At 56.8% G+C, this 19,389-nt stretch overlaps 2 protein-coding genes across 4 annotated transcripts in view; one reads left to right on the forward strand and one right to left on the reverse strand.

Moving 5' to 3' along the window:
* Positions 1–610: 610 nt before the first annotated feature.
* The window catches only part of LOC105498497 (gamma-glutamyltransferase 1), a 42,979-nt gene continuing 24,200 nt past the window's right edge, over positions 611–19,389 (forward strand). The window contains exon 1 of one of the 2 annotated variants that reach the window (XM_071080116.1): positions 611–835. The gene's annotated coding sequence lies outside the window, so the exon portion shown is untranslated. Of the gene's footprint in view, positions 836–5,629; positions 5,763–19,389 lie in introns of those variants that run through there. The other variant, XM_071080121.1, reaches the window with a different exon arrangement.
* LOC105498525 (leucine rich repeat containing 75B) lies at positions 2,629–18,608 on the reverse strand. 2 transcript variants are annotated; one of them, XM_071080132.1, is made up of 4 exons: positions 18,236–18,608; positions 6,808–6,936; positions 5,217–5,332; positions 2,629–3,408 (listed from the first exon to the last, which is right to left on the reverse strand). In XM_071080132.1, exons 1-4 carry the CDS (start codon positions 18,236–18,238, stop codon positions 2,883–2,885), a joined length of 774 nt encoding a protein of 257 aa, XP_070936233.1. In that variant the 5' UTR covers positions 18,239–18,608; the 3' UTR covers positions 2,629–2,882. The 2 variants fall into 2 exon arrangements, with proteins under 2 accessions (XP_070936233.1, XP_024653961.2); XM_024798193.2 differs by lacking the exon at positions 18,236–18,608 and adding an exon at positions 9,871–10,081.

The following is a 19,389-nucleotide window of genomic DNA, read 5'->3' on the forward strand; positions in this document are numbered from 1 at the left end:
GCTGGTATTACAGGCGTGAGCCATGCCACCCGACTGACAAGTCCCCTTTCTTAACCTCTTTCTGCCTCAGTCGACTTACCTGGAAAACAGAGCACCTACCTTCTTCAAATGAGAAGAGAATTAAAGGAGTATAAGGCCATCAGAACAGGACCTAGCCCAAGGGAGGCTATGGAAGTGCTTGTTGAATTAAAAAATGGCTTAATCTCTGGCCTAGTCCCAAAGGTTTGGGTTCCTGCCATTGCCACCCAGAGAGCCCTGGGTGGAGGCCCTGCTGACATTGAAGAGTGCCTGCCCTCCTCCCCTCAATGCGGTAGACACTTTCCAAAACTTACGTCATCTTCACTCCAGTGGGATAATGGGAGGCTTGGTGTACCTCGTTCCCAAGATGAGGGAACAGGCTGTGAGAGGACCACATCACCAGCAAGTGACAGACTGGGACCAAGGCCAGGCCTGTCTGCCTCCTAGACTAGGCCTGTGTGAGGACCGGCCTTAGTACAGCCCACCTGCTTCCTCCTCTGTTTAGAGCTTAGGCTGGAGCTGTCCTGGCCAGAGCTCTCTGCCTCACCAGGCTGCATGAGCCACAAGCTGCCACTTCCTGGAACTTGGTGGCCCTGCCCTGGACGGCCTTGCTGGTGGTCATGAAGGCTCCGTGAAAGCTGTGAACACCTGCATGGCAGTGAGGCCAGCCTTCCCCACTTGATCCGTTTCAGGCTCTGGCTCCGCTACTACGTCGTGTGCTTCTGTCCAAGAGGCAGAGACTGAAACCATCTGCCGCCGCCTGGATTCCTGCAGAGCTTGCCTAGGACACCAGCTCAGGTCCTTGTGCACCATCCTGGTAGGAATCTCTCAGTGACGGTGGAGGGTTTGTGGGCTGGCTTAGGGCCAGGGGTGGGCAGAAAGTCAGCAGGGCACAAGGGACCGGAGAGCTTGGCATTTCTCCAGCAGGAGTTTCAGGGAGAGCTCAGATGTCTGCTTATGTGACAGGTTTATCAGCCTGCCTGGCCCAGGGTGGGCTCTCATAGTTTTGATTTAAATAATAGCTTGCTCACAGAATAAGTGCATGTTGGTTTGAGCTTTCATTTTCTTATAATCCTCTCTGCTGGCCCCTCCCACCATCTACCCCATTTTGCCTCACTCTGGGGAGCCTGAACCCCCTGTTCCAGAGTAGGGGCATAGGGAAATGCCTCTATGGCTTCTGAGCTGCTGGGCAGGGCCAGTCCCTAAAACAAGGAGAGCTGGGAGGGGGCTGGACCCCGATGGAGTGCTGAGAGCTGAAAGTCCTATTTAACAATGGGGAGGGAGCAGAAACCCCGAAAAGGGAAAGGCCTGGCCAGGTCCCACGCAAGTCAGGAGCAGAGCAGGGCTGAAGCGTGACATCTCCAGTCTCTCCAAAGCCTTTGGGTGAAAAATCCACCTAAAGCAGTGAGATCAGTGGGGCCTAAGGAAGATCCTTTTCCTCACTGCCTCCATCCCAGTCCTGGGACCCAACACCGTCCCGCCCTCACCCTCCTTGACCATCTCCTTCTGCCCTGAGAGGCTGTTATGCATCCAGCCAGCCTGGGAATGTGCTGGAATCTGTGCACCACGGGGGATGGATACGCCGCTCACAGTCCTCTGTGGGCCGTGGCTGTGAGGAAAAGTCAGAGCTGGTGGGTTGGGGTGTGTAGGCCCAGGAGGACCCCTGCCTCCTCCTTAGCCTTGGAGCCTCCCTTTGCTGCTGAGTTTCTCCTCCTCTAGCAGGGGCCCACTGCCCCCAGACCTTACCTCCTGGCTCAGCACATGATTTCCCTACTCTGGGCCTCAGTATCCCCCCGGACATCTCTAAATTCCTTTCCCGCCTGCCCTGCCTGTCTCCTGGTTGGGCTGAACTGTAACTCCTCACACAGGGCTGAGGGTGACTGGCATCAGGCTTCTGGTTGGGAGCCCACCCTGATGGTGCTTGGGGAGGAATGGACACGGTTCCCCCTGCCAGGGACAGCCCTAGGACTAAGGCCCCCTGCTGCTGGCTATGCCCACCTCCACCCCCCGCATGCTCTCCCACATGGGGGACCCCCAAGGCCTAGAGGGAACACACAGGCACTTTGTGGCCTGCTGTGTCTCCTAACCCCGCAGAGCTGCCCTTCGCCAAGTACAGGAGGCCTGGGACTGGGTACTGGGGGTGGCAGGCAGCACTGTACCCTGTGGGAGGCAGGCACCAAATCCTCCCACTTAGTCACTGTGGCCCCTGCCTCTGGTCTGTGCAGCCTTGTCCCCCGCCCAGAGGGCTCTGGTGGCAAGGCTGGCAGCCTGGGCTCGACGTGAGCTTGCTGTGGGGCTCCATGTAAAGCTTTGCTCCTCCTGGGGCTCCCAACCTGCTCCTTCGCAGCTCCCCTTCTCAAGGAGCCCAAGCGCTGCCCAGCTGTGAGAGCCTGCTCCCTGGAGGCCTCCTTTAACTCCCCAGCCCACAGGGATGGACCCAGGACCCCCATATCTTAGACTCCATGGGGGATTTCCCCAAGGAACACCTGGGGGAAGGTCAGTGTGACCTTTGTCCCTCCCTTTTGGATAGACACAGCCACCCTTTCTCCCCACCCCAGCAGCAGGGCTGTTGCTCAGTGACCCTGAGATCGGTGATGCAGAAAAGCAGAGGCGGGTGTCACTCTTTATTGCGGGGTCCACACTATGGGTGTTGGGGCTCCTCCCACTGAGGGAAGCCTGAGCCTCTAGCCGGGGCTGGCCTCCTGGCCTCCTATGAGTCCATTCTCCTTCTGTCCCCTTAATCTCAGGCTGAGCATTTGCACTGGATCTCTGGGGGCCTGTGAGTCCTCCTCGACCTTCATGGCCCACTACCATGTGCTTGAGGGCATCACAAGTCAGTAGCAATGAGCCAGGTGGGTGGTGGGTCACCTGGTGCAGCAGGCCCAGGGCTCGGGTCCCAGCCCAGCACCTGTGGAGTCCCAGGTGGAGGCAGGGGTGGTGGTTCCGGCTGCACCACCCTCAGGCTCAAGGTCCAGGCCCTCGTAGATGGTGGGGAGTGAGGTGCGCTGGCTCAGCCGCCGGCGCAGGCCAACCAGCAGGGGCTGGGGCAGGGAAGCCACATCCACGTTGTTGCCCAGGTCTACCCAGGCCAGTGCAGGGAACTTGGTGGTGTCCTTGATGGCGTTGGTGAGCTTGCGGGCAGCAGCCCGCGTCAGCCGATTGCCGTTGAGCAGGAGCTGGGTGAGGCGGGGCAGCGCCCACAGGCTGGGCAGCAGCAGGTGCAGCAGCTCATCACTCAGCCCTGTGAAGCTCAGGTCCAGCACCGCCAGCACAGCACCGTGGCTGCTCAGATAGTGTGTGATGTGCTGCACGTCCCGTACCGACAGTGGGATGCCTGAGAGGTCCACAGTCTCCTCTGCCAGTGGAGTCTTCTGGAGGCTGCCCTTGAGGCTGTGGGAGGGTGGCAGGCGGGGATGGACTAGGCAACCAGGCAGTCCCCCCACTGACCAGAGACAGTAACCTGTCAGGAAAAGCCCAGGCCTATGGTCTGGCAAAGCCAGGTTCAAACTGTCATTTTCTTTCTTTTACTTTTTTTTTTTTTTTTTTTGAGACAGTTTTACTCTTGTTGCCCAGGCTGAAGCGCAATGGCACGATCTCGGTTCACTGCAACCTCTGCCTCCTGGGTTGAAACGATTCTCCTGCCTCAGCCTCCTGAGTAGCTGGGATTACAGGCGTGCACCACCATGCCCGGCTAATTTTATATTTTTAGTAGAGACAGGGTTTCTCCATGTTTGTCAGGCTGGTCTCGAACTCCTCACCTCAGGTGATCCGACCGCCTCAGCCTCCCAAAGTGGTGGGATTACAGGCGTGAGACACCAAGCCTGGCCCAAACTGTCACTTTCTAAGTGGGTGGCCATGGGCAATGCTCAGAGCCTCTGTTTCCCCTTTAGTGAAAATGGGACGTGGTTGTTGTGAGAATTGAATACACACACAGTAAGGCTCTATCTTCATGAACTATTATTTGAAATCTCACTGTGTGCCCAGCATCTCCACACTTGTTACATTGACATCTCACTTATTTTTCAGATAGGTGAGATAACTCTTCCATGACCACACACCACTAAGCGGGGAACCAGATCCCCAAACTGAGATGCTCTGACTCTTGAGCCCACATGTTTTTTTCCCTGTGCCACTTCTGAGGTCGATTCTTTTAGAGTAGGGAGAAATTCTTCTACAAAGGGATGGCTATTAGGCTGTACAGGGCACCAGGGCTAGAGAGGGACAGGCCCAGGGTAGTGGGAGGGGAGGTCCTGGGTGTGCAGGCTGGGGACCTGCCCTGGGGGAGGGCTTCCTGTGTTTTCTCGGAAAGGAAGTTCAGAGACTGAGAAAGGACCCCCCCCTCCGGCCCCACCAACCCTCTAGGTCTCTCCCCAGTTATCTGAACAGAGCCAACTAGGCAGACAGGCCTTTTGGGGGATTGACAGCAGTGAGCACACCCTCAGGACCCCCACCTGCCATGGCAGGGAACAACCTTGTGCGGTCCAAGCTCAGCGTGGCCTGTTAGGCCCAAGGTGGGAGGGCAGACAGGGGAGGCCTGCTAAGGTAAGCTCCCGGCAGCAGTTCAGGCCCCTGGGCCTGGGTGCCTGTGGCCAGCTCTGGGCTGAGCCTGTGTGTGAAGCTCCATGGATAGAGTCATTCCAGGATGGAGTGTCTGAGAGGGACCCATGGCAGAGGGAGGTACTGGGCAGCCACGGAGGCCTCAGCTTTAGGCAGCCTGGCAGTGGCAAAGAATTCCCAACAAGGTACAGGAAAATCAGGGTAGAGTGTGGCCTTAGGTATGCCACTTCTCCGAACCTCAGTTTCCTTCCCTCTAAAATGAGAATCACTATCCAGAATCTGCCTCCCCCACAACCTGTTGGGAAGTCTTAGCTGAAGATGCCTTCTGAGGTCACCTCAGCTGTTGGGTGGAGGGCTGGGGTGTCCAGGTCTTGTAAGAGGCCAGGGATTGAGGGACGTGTGAATGGCAGGAGGCAGGACCGTCCCATGGGAAATGGCAAACGGGTCACTCAGAGGGCTCAGCTTGGCTTGGGAAGCATCTGCTGCCACAGGTCAGGCTGACTTCCAGGGTAGGGCCCTCATGTGGACCAGGTAAGGGCCTCACCAGGTGGGATTTCAGCACCAGCCTGTTGGTGAGAGTGCAGCCTGAGAAGGGACCTTGGAACAGCAGTGAGGAGGGGCAGTGGCTAGGCTCCCCTTACCAGCTCTGGGTCTTCCTGTGGCACAGGCTGGACCCTTGCTGCTGCTTCGAGTGAGGGGTGAGGTGGTAGATGAGCTGTCGGCAGATCTTCTCCGAGGACTTCCAGAGCTCGTAGTCCTGTGGGAGGGTAGCGTCACCATGGTGAACCTGAGCCCCTCCTGCCCACCTCAGGGCCTTGGGGAGAGGGGCCCGGGCAGCCAAGTGTGTGTGTCAGCACAGCCGTGCACCATGCATCACTGAGCTGCCCACCAGGGCCTCCCCCTCCACCCCCCAACCCGGCTGTAGCCTGGCACAGAGCCAGGGGAGGCTGCCCTCTGGGAGCTGGACAGGCTGGTCCAGTCCCGCAGTGCCCGGTGGGAGGAAGCCCAGACAATGGGCCCTTGTTCCCTGTCCTCAGGCCCAGGGCCAGCGTCTTGGGCTATCAGCCGGCTGCCTGCCCACCCTCAGCACCCCTCGGGGACTTGCCACAGGGGGAGGAGGCCAGACCAGGCCCCTCGAGGGAGCCCTGTTCCATTGACGCCAATCCCAGGGAGTAGGAACAAGCCAGGTCAGCATGTTCTTCTTCCTCTCACTCTCCAAGCGAGACTGCCCCGTGGGGTCTGGGTCTGGGCTCACAGGGCTGGGGGATGTAATGTTCTACAGCACCACCGCCTGGCTCTCTCTTAGTCCTAACTGGGCTCCTGCAGAGGCCCAGCTCAGGGCGGGATCCAGGGTGCGCGGTCCACAAAGCTGGCACTGAGCATGCTCCACTGCATCCTTTCTCCAGTCCCTCTGTGAACAGCCCCAGGAGCAGGCGGCACACACAGCAGCTGCAAGCCCTGGCCATTCCTCTGATGGCTGTGGGGTAGGCTCAGAGTCCTAGGGGTTGACTATGCAGAGACCTGGGCATTCAGAGCTGGCAGGGCCCATAGCGGATACCCTTGTTTTGGTGCGGGACTCACTGTGACTAGGAGTCGGGGGACAGTGGCTGGTCACATGGCAGCCTCATGGCGGCTCGATGCTCATGGCAGGACATCTGCAGGTGCTGTCAGAGTGGGGCAGCCGTGGGGTAGAGGCTGCAGGTGGCAAACTCCACCCCAGCAATGAGGAGGGCCTTGCTTATGACCCCAGCTGTTGTGGGTGGAAGCAGTGAGCACCTGTCCCCAAGGGTGTCTGTACAGGATGGAGACTGGTGGACAGAAGGGAGCTCTAGCCAAGGGCGGCTCTCTTCTGGCCCAGGAACTCAGAGGCTGGGGGTCTGGTTCCGTTAGTGGATTTCTCAGAACAGTTTGTGTCCCTCAGGGTCCCCATATGACTTCTGCCCAGCTAGTCTCCCCTGCCTGGGTCCCCAGGCCTGGTGCACAGTGCTGCCACACAGAAAACGGGTCTGCCCAGGACTCTGAGGGTCCTGCAAAGCACAGCTCACACTTGCTGTAGCTGGTGGCCAGCCTAATATACTGATGCTGGCAGCAGGTCTCAGACAGGGACTGTGACTTGCCTAAGGCCATACAGCAAGCCACAGAAGGACCTAGCTTCCCAGACCTCAGCCCTGGGCTCTGCTGGCCCCTGTCCACCACAGTGCCCAGCCCAGCGCCCATGCCTGCCAGCCTCACCTTCTTGGGGCACTGCAGTTCCCGGGCCAGGTTCATAAGCAGGTCATGGGAGATGGGGTCGACCAGGTTGAGGAAGCCCACATCTCTGTAGAGGATGTCAGTAAGGAGGGACCCCTCAAGGCCCAGGTCCTGTGAGTGAGTGGTGAAGAGAAAGTTGAGTGAGCCAGTCGGGTCTCCCATCTCCAGGTCCCACCCCAGCCAGCCAGATGCTGGTTATGCCCCTTCCTGTCTCCATCTCCTCCCTAAGGCTGGCTGTATTCTCCCCACAGGCGACCATGGGCCAACTGTCCAGTGGTGGGCAAACCCTTTCATTTTTCCTTACTTATTTATTTTTTTTGAGACAGGGTCTTGCTCTGTCACCCAGGCTAGAGTCCAGTGGTGTGATCTCGGCTCATTGTAACCTCTGCCTCCTCAAGGGATCTTCCCACCTCAGCCTCCTGAGGAGCTGGGGCTACAGATAGGCACTACTATGCTTAGCTAATTTAAAAAAATTTTTTGTAGAGATGGGGTCTCACTATGTTGCCCAGGCTGGTCTCAAACTCCTGGGCTCAAGCGATCCTCCCAACGTGCTGGGATTACAGGTGTAAGCCACTTGGCCTTCGTGGACCCTTTGGATAAGTAGAGGGGAGGGACATGGGAGCCATCAGGGAAGTGATAAGTGAATTCCAGAACCCTTAGACCAGTTCCCTCGAGGTAAAGTGTTAGGCTATGACACTGCCTTCTCTGGGCTTAGGGCTTATCAGTGGGATTCTTTGGGGTCTCTCCTCTTATGGACGGGGGTTTGCTCTTCTTATGACCCCTCAAATTCCCCTGGCCCCAGCATTCCCTTCAGACCCTTTGCCTTCCCACCTATCCCTTGGTTTTCCTGAGCTGCTGCCAGCATCTGTTTGCGGACAGGTCTGGATCCTTCCCTTGGGGGCGGACCTCTCTCTCAGATGTCTCAAAGGCATGCTACCCTGAAGCCGGCCTCACCACCCATGCCCCATGCCCCAGTTCAGTGTAGGGCGCCTCCATGCCCATCTTCCCAGGCACTGGGGCCAGAAGCCCTGGAACCCCCCAACACTCTGCCCTCCTCCTCTCTCCCCCAGCTCACCTAGTCATCCCTTCTCTCCCCACCACTCCTGCCAGGATTCAGGCCTCCAGCCTCCTCTCCTACCCATCCCTCACCCCACCGCCTGCACAGACCTGCCCTGGCCTTCCTGCCTCACTCCTCCACTTTCTCCTCCTGTCTACTCCCACAGGACTGGTGTGGGGCTGAACACTTTCAGAGGGTCTCTCTCTCTCTCTCTTTTTTTGAGACCGAGTTTTGCTCCTGTTGCCCAAGCTGGAGTGCAATGGTGTGATGTCAGCTCACTGCAACCTCTGTCTCCCAGGTTCAAGCAACTCTCCTGCCTCAGCCTCCCGAGTAGGTGGGATTACAGGCATGCGCCACCATGCCCAGCTAATTTTGTATTTTTAGTAGAGATGCGGTTTCTCCATGTTGATCAGGCTGGTCTCGAACTCCCAACTTCAGGTGATCTGCCCACCTTGGCCTCCCAAAGTGTTGGGATTACAGGTGTGAGCCACTGCGTCTGGCCCAGAGGGTCTCTTTAGAGGAGAGATTGAGAGCTGAGATGGCAGCCACAGCCAGGAGGGGCCTCTAGACCCCATGTGGGCCTTCTCCAATCCATAGGTGATATGCTGTGTGCGTGGGTCCCAAGCACAGGAAGTTGGGCCAGGCAGGGAAGTCCGTGGGTCACAGCTGCAGGGTCCTTGCAGGTTATGGAGCAGGATAGGCCCCTGGCTGGACCTCAAATCCCAACCTCTGAGACAGAAAGAGGTGACCTAGCTGGTCTCTGAGGACCCTTCTTTCCTCCAGTTTCCCAACTAAAATGCCCAACTGGTGTCTTGGGCTCCAGACGGCATCCCAGACTGAGATCCCTGCCTCTGGGTGCCTGGCTGATTCAGTGCTGCTCTGCTGTTTGCCACAGATGCCAGCTAGGGAAGATCCAGAAGGAAGGCTGGCTGATGAGCCTGGCAGACCCAAACAGGGCCCCAGACCGCAACCTGCCAGCCTGCCTTCCGCTGGTCTAGACAGCTCCTCTTAAAGGGACAGCTCCATTTTTCTAGCCTGCTAAACCTAGAGTTGGAGGAGGTGGAGAAAGGTAGAGAGGAAGAAGGGCTCTGGCCCTGGCTTGCCCCACTTTTTCTCTGTGGACCCTGGGATGACCACATCTCCCCATGTCTCAGTTTCCCCATTTCTAGTATACCTTCTGCAGGCCAAACACCTGCATGGCTGACTTCCTGCTTACAGGATGGGGCAGGTAGTGGTGGCAGCTGCTGCAGGGGATGGGGACGGGGTGGTGAGGAAAGTGACTTGCCCAGGTGATGGTGGGACCAGCATCCTGGGACGACCCAGGGCTTGGGATCTGGGTTTAGTGTACCTGGTGTGTGTAGGAGCAGGGCCACCACTGGACCAAGTGTTGTGATGCACAGATACTAGGGGTGTGTACTCTAAGGGCATGAGCTGCCTGCTGGAGAACTGGTGATGCATGCGGTGGCTCTGTGTGGGCTGCCATGGTGTCTTGGGATGAGGCTGCACCGGCAGACCAGCCCTGGGTCCTCTCTCCAGGGTCCAGTGCCTCCCCAATCCTGGAGGAGGGGGAAGCTACCTTCTTCCATTGTCTCTCAATACAAGATGATTCGACCTCACTTGCCACTCCTCCCGGGGCCCTTCCCATCTTGCCAGGGCCTGAATCTGAGCTTTTAGCTCCAGGCTGGGGCCACCCTGAACACACACAACCCCTCTCAAACCGCAGAGACCCGGACACACTCAGCGGCCCCCTTCTCCACACACGGTCCGCCGGCCTCACCCAGCCCTCGCTCCAGCCGGCCGCCCTCTAGACCACTCAAGACCCCGCGCCCAGCAGCCCGTCGCGCCCTCGGAACCCGTCCGTGCGCGCCCAAGACCAGCTCCGCCTCGCCTCCCGACCCATACATGCCCACAACCCATAACCTCGCGCCTCCTAGACCCCCAGACCCTCCCTGGCCGCCAGCCCCGGGGCGGCCGGCTCCTTCTCTCGCCTGGCGCAGGAGGCGCAGCAGCTGCCGGGCGCGCTTCGGCCGCCGCTCGCGGAGCGTGGACTGGATCTCGCGGAGCCACCGCACCCGGCGCTCGTAGGGCGCGGGCCCGCAGCCGGCCACCGCCCCGGCCTCGGAGCCTGCCTCGGGCCCGGCCAGCCGGCCCAGCCGCGCCCCCATGGCCACCGCGCGGCGGGCGCCGAACTCACAGAAGGCTGGACGGTCTGCACCCCGCCTCCGGGGCCGCCCCTAGTCGCCCCGCCCCCACCCACCCCGGCCCCGCCCCGTGCGGGTATGAAGGCTGAGCGCCCGCCCCACCCCGCGCCTGAGCGAGGCCAGTGGGTTCCTCGATTTGGCCTGGTCTTACTGGAGGAGGCCCTGCCTGTGTCAGTCTTGGCGCTAGAGTCCAAGGACCTACAGTTGCCAGGGGAGACGCGGAGCTCGGCCCAGATGAGGTGGCTTTTGGCACCTCTCTACCTTCTGGCCCCAGTGCTGACTGGGGAATAGTCGCTTTGACGGTGCAGAGCATTCCAGGCGGGTGTGGGGGTTCCACTGCGTGTGCCAGCATTAGGTATTGCCCCCACCTGCTTTTAGAAATCTGCCCTGCATGGTGAATCTCCGTCTCTACTAAAATACAAAAATTAGGCCGGGCGCGATGGCTCATTCCTGTAATCCCAGCACTTTGGGAGGCCGAGGCAGACGGAATCTGAGGCCCGGAGTTCGAGACCAGCCTGGCTAATATGGTGAAACCCCATTTTTACTGAAAATACAAAAAATTAGCCCGGCGTGGTGGTGGGCGCCTGTAATCCCAGCTACTTGGGAGGCTGAGGTAGGAGAATCAATTGAACCTGGGAGGCGGAGGTTGCTGTGAGCCGAGATAGATGGTGCCACTGCACTCCACCCTGGGTGACAGCAAAACTATGTCTCAGAAAAGAAAAGAAAAAAAGGAAAAAAAAGAAAAGAGAAAAGAAAAGGAATCTTCCCTGCAGCTGGCAGTTGTGGTGTAGGACCTGCTCACACTGCATGGACACTCCTGCGCTGGCAAATATTTACTGCCTTCTGCTTCTTGGTTTGGGGCAGGCCCCCACCTCTGACTCCAGCCTGGGGAATAAACCGGATGAAGAGTGAGGTTAACCGTTAAGCCCAGCTCTGGGCAGGCTGGCAGCAGGCGGGCTGTTATCTGCCACTGGCTTCAGTCTTCCTCCCTGATAAGGGGTTGGGGGGGTTGGGGCAGGCAGGGTGAGATGGGGGCCCTGGCTCTTCTGAGGACCAGGGTGAAGTATGGACCCACCCTGCTCAAGGAGTATCCCACTTCCCAGGGCCCCCTTCACAGAAGTCTAGGTCTCTGTTGGAGGCCTGCTGGGCCCCTGCAGCCCCAATCCCAGCTCTGGGACCCTCACATCTGGGTGGGGGATGTTTGAGGCACTTATCTGCAGTCCCCACTTCCCCAAGCAAGGAGCATGTGTCTAGCCTGTGAGGATGGGTACCTGTTGTGCAGGAAGGACTGAGCACCGTCCGAGGGCATATAGTGAGGGACAACAGCCAATCACCCGTGTGTGTGTGTGTGTGTGTGTGTGTGTGTGTGTGTGTGTGTGTCTGTTAATTACCCTATGAAGATTCAAGGTTCCTTCCCTGCCCAGAGATGGTAGTAGGGAGAGGGCGGGGTGCTAGGCTCTGTCTTCCTGTGGGGCTGGGTCCCTGAGACAAGACAGAGGACAGCAGGATGTCTTAGCCCCTTGACCATCCACAGACCCCCAACCCCTGCTGGAGTGGTACTTGCATCCCCTTCTCCCCTGGTACCTGCCAGCTGGACCCAACAACCTCTCCTCCCGCTACAGTGCAGCCAGTATTGTCCTGAGGCCACCTTGGCACCATAGGTTTCCTCCCTGGCAAACCTGCATTACGGCCTTGCGTGCCTTCCCCCAGAGCCAAGGCGCTGTTGCTGAACTGAAGTGGCGACAGACCGGGTCAGAGCTTTAAGCAGCAGCCCCAGTGCCCTAGGGACCTCTCAGACCCCCTGCCCAGAGCAGGCAGCAGGTAAGCCCTCCTCCCCTTCCCCTGCAGCCTCAGGGCTAGAGCCAGAGCTGGGAGGGCTCCCAGATCCTGACCATGTCCTCCCAGAGGCTGAGCCAGGCCTGGACACTGTCCCCTCGAATGTGAGAAGACTGGGCAGGGGGAGGGGAGGGAGGAGGGGATGGAGGGCTGAGCCTTGAGGCATGAAAGAGGCAACCTAGGCAGTGGTATGGGGGAGTGCCCAGAGTTTAGAGTCCTGTGGAAGGCAGAGAACTGCCCCAGCCCCTGCCTCTCATCCTCCACCCTCTGTGTCCCTGGCTGAGAGGTTCCTAGAGGACGTTTTCCAGCAAAAGAGGGAGGGTGGTGGCTGGGCCTAGATCCTTGAATGGGCTTTTCTCTGCCTGCTTGCAGGGCGCCTAGGGTAAATGGGCTCTTGGAGACAATTTCTGACCTAACCTGACTTGAACAGGAACCCCAGAGGCAGAGCCATCCCCTCAGGCGTGGTGGCGTGATTCCACCTCGCCAGCCCATGTGTTCCACATGGAAGGCTGCTGGCCCCTCTCCCTGGGGTTACCCTGAGCAGCAGATCTGTGCTTGTTGAGACCCAGGGGGTGGAGGGATTGCGATATTGTCCTCTCAGCTCCCAGGGCTGATGTGGGAGCTCAAGGGCTTACCCTGGATCCTTTTGGGTAGCCCTGCCATCCCTAGGGAGTCAGTGAGGTCAGAGGTTGGGAGCTGGAGAATCAGGTAGGAAGGACACAGCTAGACCTCAGGCTCTAATGGGAACATACTAGGCTCCAAGTGGGACCTGCCAGGAGACAGGAATTGATGACAGCCACACCTTTGGCGTCTCGAGCCCTCTGCCATCCATGCAGTGGCCCAGTTCAAATGACAGGAACACAAGGTCCAGTTGGCTCAGTGGGCTGGTAGAGGGCTGTAGCCAGGGCTGGAACTGGCCTTGCACTGCCTCTGGGCCCTTCTCTACCCACCTGGTGGTATTCTTCAAGCCTAGGAGGAAAAAAGGCCAGCTCAGGGTTAATGTAACCTCAGCATGTAGCTGGGTGGCACTGAACCTCCTGGTAGCCACTGCAAAGAAGGATACAGAATGATTTGGGGGCATTCACTAGGAGGAAGGAAGCAGATGGATACTCTGTGGAGACAGGATGTCCCCTGCGCTTTCTCTACAGTTACGGGTTGTCAACCTTCTGCAGGGCCAGGAATTGTCATGAGGCTGTAGTAGGCAGAAGAACTTGGCGGTGGGGAGGGTGAGATCACAGGTATAGGCTCAGGGCCTGGATTCAAATCCCCTGGGCTGCCACTTGTTGGATGTGTAACCACAGACAGAGTAAGGACCTGCCATAGCAAATTACACAACCCACTTCTGTGGCTTAAAGCAACAGAATAGTTCTGGAGGCTAGAAGTCTGAAATCCAAGTATAGGACAAGGCACGCTCCCTCTGAGGACTCCAGGGGAAGATCCTTCCGTGCTTCTTCAGCTTCTCATGGCTCCTGGCAATCCTTGGCCTTCCTTGGCTGCAACTGCATCATTCCAGTCTCTGAAACCATCTACCTGTGTGTCTGTGTGGCCTTCACATAGCCTTCCTTATTTCTGCAATGGGGTCTCACTATGTTGCCCAGGCTGGTCTTGAACTCCTGGGTCCAAGCAGTCCTCCTGCCTCAGCCTCCCAAGTAGCTGGGATTATGGGTGAGTGCCACCATGCCCAGCTCACATGGCCTCCTTGTAAGAACTCTAGTGGCTGGGTGCTAGATCACGCCTGTAATCCAGCACTTTTGGAGGCTGATGCAGACAGATCATGAGGTCAGGAGATTGAGACCATCCTGGCCAACATGGTGAAACCCTGTCTCTACTAAAATACGAAAAAAAAAAAAAAAAAAATTAGCCAGGTGCGGTGATGCGTGCTTGCAGTCCTAGCTACTTGGGAGGCTGAGGCAGGGGAATCGCTTGAACCCGGGAGGCATAAGTTGCAGTGAGCTGAGATTGCGCGACTCTACTCCAGCCTGGCGACAGAGCAAGGCTCTGTCAAAAAAACAAAACAAAACAAAACAAACTCAAGCTACTGGATTTAGGACTCATTCATTCTTTTATTAATTTTTAATTTTTTTTTTTGAGACAGGGTCTTACTCTGTTGCCCAGGCTGGAGTGCAATGGCACGATCTTGACTCACTGAAGCCTCCACTTCCCAGGTTCAAGCAATTCTCCTGCCTCAGCCTTCCAAGTAGCTGGGATTACAGGCGCCCGGCACCACACCTAGATAATTTTTGTATTTTTAGTAGAGACAGGATTTCACCATATTGGTCAGGCTGGTCTTGAACTCCTGACCTCAGGTGATCCACCCCCATTGACCTCCCAAAGTCCTGGGATTACAGGCGTGAGCCACTGTGCCCTGCAGGGCTCATTCATTCTAATCCCGTATGGTCTCATCTTAACTAATTACTTATGTAGAGACCCTATTTCCAAGTAAGGTCATGTGAGGAAAAACCAACTCAAACCGTGTTTTTTGGCTGAATACGGTGGCTCACGCCTATCATCTTAGCACTTTGGGAGGCCAAGGTGGGCGGATCACTTGAGGCTAGGAGTTTGAGACCAGCCTGGCCAACATAGCAAAACCCCGTCTTTACTAAAAAATACAAAAAAATACAAAAATTAGCCTGAGTAGCAGGCGCCTGTAGTCCCAGCTACTCAGGAGGCTGAGGGAGGAGAATCGCTTGAACCCAGGAGGCGGAGGTTTCAGTGAGCTGAGATAGCACAACCACATTCCAGCCTGGGTGACAGAGTGAGACTCCATCTCAAAACACACACACACACACACACACACACACACACACACACACACAACTACTGTGTTTTCCTTGTGTCGTCACAAGACAACAATCATCACAGAAGACTTCTGTGACCAAATGTGTGGATTCTCCCCACACACCCAGCAAGAATCAATTCTGCAGCCGACGCCAGCTGGTGTCTTCCAATTCAACTCAATTCTCATGCTGTCTACCTGGAGATGGCCTCAGAAACCACAGGTTGAGGGCTTGGTCCCACAAGACCACCCCTCATCCCACCAGTCACAAGTCTGGGCTTTGGGAACATCTGACTAATCGGCTTCTAGTTGGGGTTCCTACAGCACCCTCTTTGGGTTCAATTAATTTGCTAGAGTAGCTCACACAACTCAGGGAGACCTGTTTGTCGGTTTATTTCAAAGGATGTTTTATTTTATTTTCTCCTCAGACATACTTTATCATCACTTAAAGTCAGTAGCTCAGAGGAAACTTTAAAAGCTACAAACAGGCCGGGCACAGTGGCTCATGCCTGTAATCCCAGCACTTTGGGCGGTCGAGGCAGGTGGATCACTTGAGGTCAGGAGCTGGAGACCAGTCTGGCCAACATGGTGAAATCCCGTCTCTACTAAAAATACAAAATTAGCTGGCTGTGGTGGCAGGAGCCTGTAATCCCAGCTACTTAGGATGCTGAGGCAGGATAATCATCAGCTGAACCCGAGAGGCAGAAGTTGCAGTGAGCTGAGATCACGCCTCTGCACTCCAGCCTGGGCAACAGAGAGAGGGAGACTGTCTCAAAGAAAAAAAAAAAAAAAGATAAAGGCTACAAATAGACAGTCAGATGAAGAGATACATAGGGTAGGACTGGAAGACTCCCAAGTACAGAAGTTTCTGTCCTGGTGGAGTTGGACACGTGGATGAGTTGGGGTTTTTTATTGTTGCCCAGGCTGGAGTACAGTGGCACTAACTCGGCTCACTACAACCTCTGCCTCCTGTGCTCAAGTGATCCAGCCCCCTCAGCCTCCCAAGTAGCTGGGACCACAGGCATGTGCCACCATGTCCAGCTAATTTTTTCTTTTTTTTAGTTTTGGTAGAGATGGGGTCTGTCTATATTGCTCAGGCTGACTCCTGGGCTCAAGCCATCCACCCACCTCGCCCTCTCAAAGTGCTCTGATTATAGGCGTGAGCCACTGCACCTGGCCGTGGATGAGTTCTTATTCACCTTCCTGTCAGCCTCCACATGAAGTTCCCCAAACCCTGTCCTCTTGGGCCTTTTTAAAAATAAATTAATTAAAAAATTAAGGACAGGGTCTCACTATGTTGCCCAGGCTGGTCTTGAACTCCTGGTCTCAAGTGATCCACCCATCTTGTCCTCCCGTAGTGCTGGGATTACAAGATTAGAGATGCCAGCTGTCAGGTGGCTAGGTGGAGTCAGTGTAAAGTCCTAGAAGATGCATTTTAGTAAAAGCAGCCACCTGACAGCTGGCATCCATCCATTCAGTGAAGATTGTTGGGCACTGTGGATACTGTGGAGGAGGCAGCAGTAGCAGCCGGCCCTGCAGAGTGAGGTGCAGTGCTGGAGGGCTTCAGGAGGAGGTGGCATTGTGATCGGTGTCTGAAGAATGCCTCAGGCCATGACAATGGAGCCAGTGTAAAGTCCCAAAGATCAGGAAGGAGCAAGAGGAAAGGATAGTTCATATCCAGGCACACCCCTCCAGAAAAAAAAAAAGAGGAAAGGATGGGCGCCAGCAAGGTAGGACAACGGGGGCCTCTAGAGTGTTTTCTTCCCAGGAGGGGAGGGGTGTGCTCAGATTTACATGCTGAGTGCCTGGACTGCAATAGGGAAATAGCAGAGGGGCTGGGGCCTGTGACTGGGAGTCTCCAGGTGAGAGGATTGGCCCGTGGGGACTGGCGGTCAGGTGAGGCTGGGAGTGAGGTGTAGAGGTGGGAGCAGCTGGACAGGACTAGTGAGGATGCAGGGGTGGCTGCCCCGGGCTAGACTCTGGCTGCTCTGGCCGTTGGAGGTCTGGGGAGGCAGCTGCTTAGCTCAGGCTTGGGCACGTCCACCCGGCACGTCTGAAACATTAGCCAGTGGGGATGCAGACTCGTCAGCGAGAGCATTCCTGAGCCCAGCATCCAAGAGGCAAAGGAAGTTGGGAAGGTGCTGCTAAGAGGTGGGGGAGGTCCCCAAAAGTCCAGGTGAGAGCATGGCGTGTGTGGAAAGTGCTGGGCAGTTTTGGCATCAGTGAAGACACGGGGGGCTGTGTGTGAACAGGTGGGGTTGGGCGTCACCAGGGAGTCTTTAGACAGGAGCGGGTTGGCTCTCCTGGAGATCAGGCCATGGCTTGGTGTCGGGACTGGGGCATGGACAGTCTTCCTCCACCCCCAACCTCTCCTTGGAGCTTTGAGACACTGCAGATAATTAGCAGGTGATGTGATAAATACTACCTGTGGAGGGTGCCTTGGGCAGGGAAGACAGCTCTGCTCTGTCCTGCTCTGAGGTGCTCATCAGGAAAGGAGAGAAACTACTACAGACCCAGTGTTGGAGCCTGGCCAGACCCTGTGAGGCCTCGAAAGTAGCCTACCAAGGGAAGGGAAAGCCTACCAAGATACCCACACTTTCAGTGGCTGGGGTTGTTTGAACCCAGGGACTCTAGGGCCCATGCCTCTGCCATCCTGCCTCTGAGTTTGGGAGTTGGACTTGGTCCATCAAGGGCCGGGCCAGCCCTGCTGCTGAGTGCTCCCAGGCATGCACAAGCTGACAGTTCTGAAGGGCCCACGCACTTGGCCATGCTCCAGCCTATGTCCTCACATCAAAGGTAGGTGCTGGAATAGCAAATGCTGCAGATGGCACGGGGGGTGTTGGCCAGGCTCTGGGGGCACAGGAGCTCTGCCCATGCCCACAGTTGGCCTGTGCTGACCTCCCTCCATCACAACTGAGTGGCACCCGCCCTTTCATTGAGCTGAAGTCTTCCTTCCAAAATCCCTTCAGTGTGGTCTTTGTGGCTCAGAGAGGCTGTGGCCAGGTACAAGATCTGGGGTGGCCCCTGCTTCTCTGCTCTGTGGCCTTTGACAGTGGGCAGGATCTGAGGTCAGGCCCACTTGCAGCAGGTGTTACAAAGAGGCAAATTGGGGCTTAATGTTGGAAAGAACTTGCCAACCAACTATAGTCCCGTTGTCTTTGGAGGTAGTGAGCTCCCCATTGGGGAAGGTATGTAAGCCAACCTTTCTGGGATGTTGGAAGATCAGAGACCAAACACTTGAGATTCTGTGATCCTAGTATTAACTCAAATGCTATGATGCTTGGATTTGAAGTCAGTTCTATTTAGCCAGTTTACCAAGTGTCTCCTTGGTGCAGGACACCAGGGAACACAAAATGTCCTGGATAATACTGGGTTTCTGGCTCCCAGGGTTCCCTCAGATGTTGTTCCAGTGGTTCTAGAATATAGGCCAGGCATGGCTTGCATCTGGACCCATCAGCATTGCTCGCTCAATGTGAGCTTCATGACTGCAGTTCTCACGCCCCCACGTGCCCCCCTACCCCGCCCCGCCATGACCCTTACCATGGCCCACTCAGGGCACAAGGCTTTCTGGATGATTCCTGATACTCAGTGTGGTCAGCTTCCTGGACCTGGCAGTGGGGTGGGGCTGCAATGAGACGCCAGTCGCAGGTAGTGGTTTGCACAGCCTTCCTGGTGTCGTGGGTCACTGTCTTGCCAAGTGGCTTTGGGCAGGTCCCTTCCCCTCTCAGGCCGCAAGTTCCTATGCCAGGAGCTTGTTTTCTCAGATACAGAGCTGGGGCAGATCCCAGCCCGCTGAAACAGACAGGGCTTTGGAGGCCATGGTGGGCCCATTTCTCAGAGGGGCCGTGTGGCTGGATGCTGAGCCAGGCACTGGACTGGCCCCTTGCACCTCCTGTCAGGCTGAGGCCTCCGAGGCAGTGTGGGCTGCTGGTGCCAGTACACAGGGGTGATAAGGAGATGAAAGTCACTAGAATGGTGGGGCGGCACCCGCCCCGGGCTGTGTTGGCAGCTGTCCCTGGCTGGAGGCCAGCTTGGCCCTGGAACACTCCTCAAGGAACAAGGACACAGAGAGCCAACTCAGCCAGCCTCCACCTAGCGCCCCAATCAGCACTCCCTTCTTCCCATGACCCCTGCCCTTTGCCCGGCTCCTGGAACTGGTCAAGGAGCTAATGGACACCCACCAGGGTCTTAATGAGTGAGCCAGGGTTAATGGTTATTGGGCCTGGTGACACATTCACCAGCCTCCCAGGGATCTCAAAGTTCAGACTGGCCTGGCCTTGAAGGTCTTAGCTCGGCCACCTCCTTTTCCAGCCTTGACACCTCGGGGCTCAGGAAGGGCCTAGGGTGGTCAAGAGGTCCCCTGCAGCCCTCACTTCCTGGAAAAGGCTCCATTTCCTGGCCTTCAGGGTTAGGTGGTTCCTTCTGCCTGGCAGGTCCTCCCCAAATCCAATCCCAGCTTGGGCTGGATTCCCAAGGCCCCTATTCTGGTTGGTGTCTGCCCCTTCCCTAGGGCTCTTCCCCCTGGGGTGACCATACTGTCTCATGCCCAGCCAGGTTGGGGCATGAGACCTGGAGAGAAGAATCTGGAGGGGCCAAGATTTGATGGGAGAATGAATGATGGAATGAAAGAAGGAATTTAAGCATGTGCCTTGCTAAGAGTGACAATTCTGGCAAGCTGCAGACCATGTGTGGAC

This window comes from Macaca nemestrina, chromosome 15 (genome assembly GCF_043159975.1).
Source record: "Macaca nemestrina isolate mMacNem1 chromosome 15, mMacNem.hap1, whole genome shotgun sequence".
Taxonomy (NCBI): Eukaryota; Metazoa; Chordata; class Mammalia; order Primates; family Cercopithecidae; genus Macaca; species Macaca nemestrina.

Coding starts and splice junctions, on each gene's coding strand:
- LOC105498525 (XM_024798193.2), bottom strand. CDS start 10,047: ATGGGGGCGCGGCTGGGCCGGCTGGCCGGGCCCGAGGCAGGCTCCGAG. Junction 6,937..9,870: donor TGCTGCGCCTCCTGCGCCAG/GCGAGAGAAGGA, acceptor ACTCACTCACAG/GACCTGGGCCTTGAGGGGTC. Junction 5,333..6,807: donor AACTGCAGTGCCCCAAGAAG/GTGAGGCTGGCA, acceptor ACCCTCCCACAG/GACTACGAGCTCTGGAAGTC.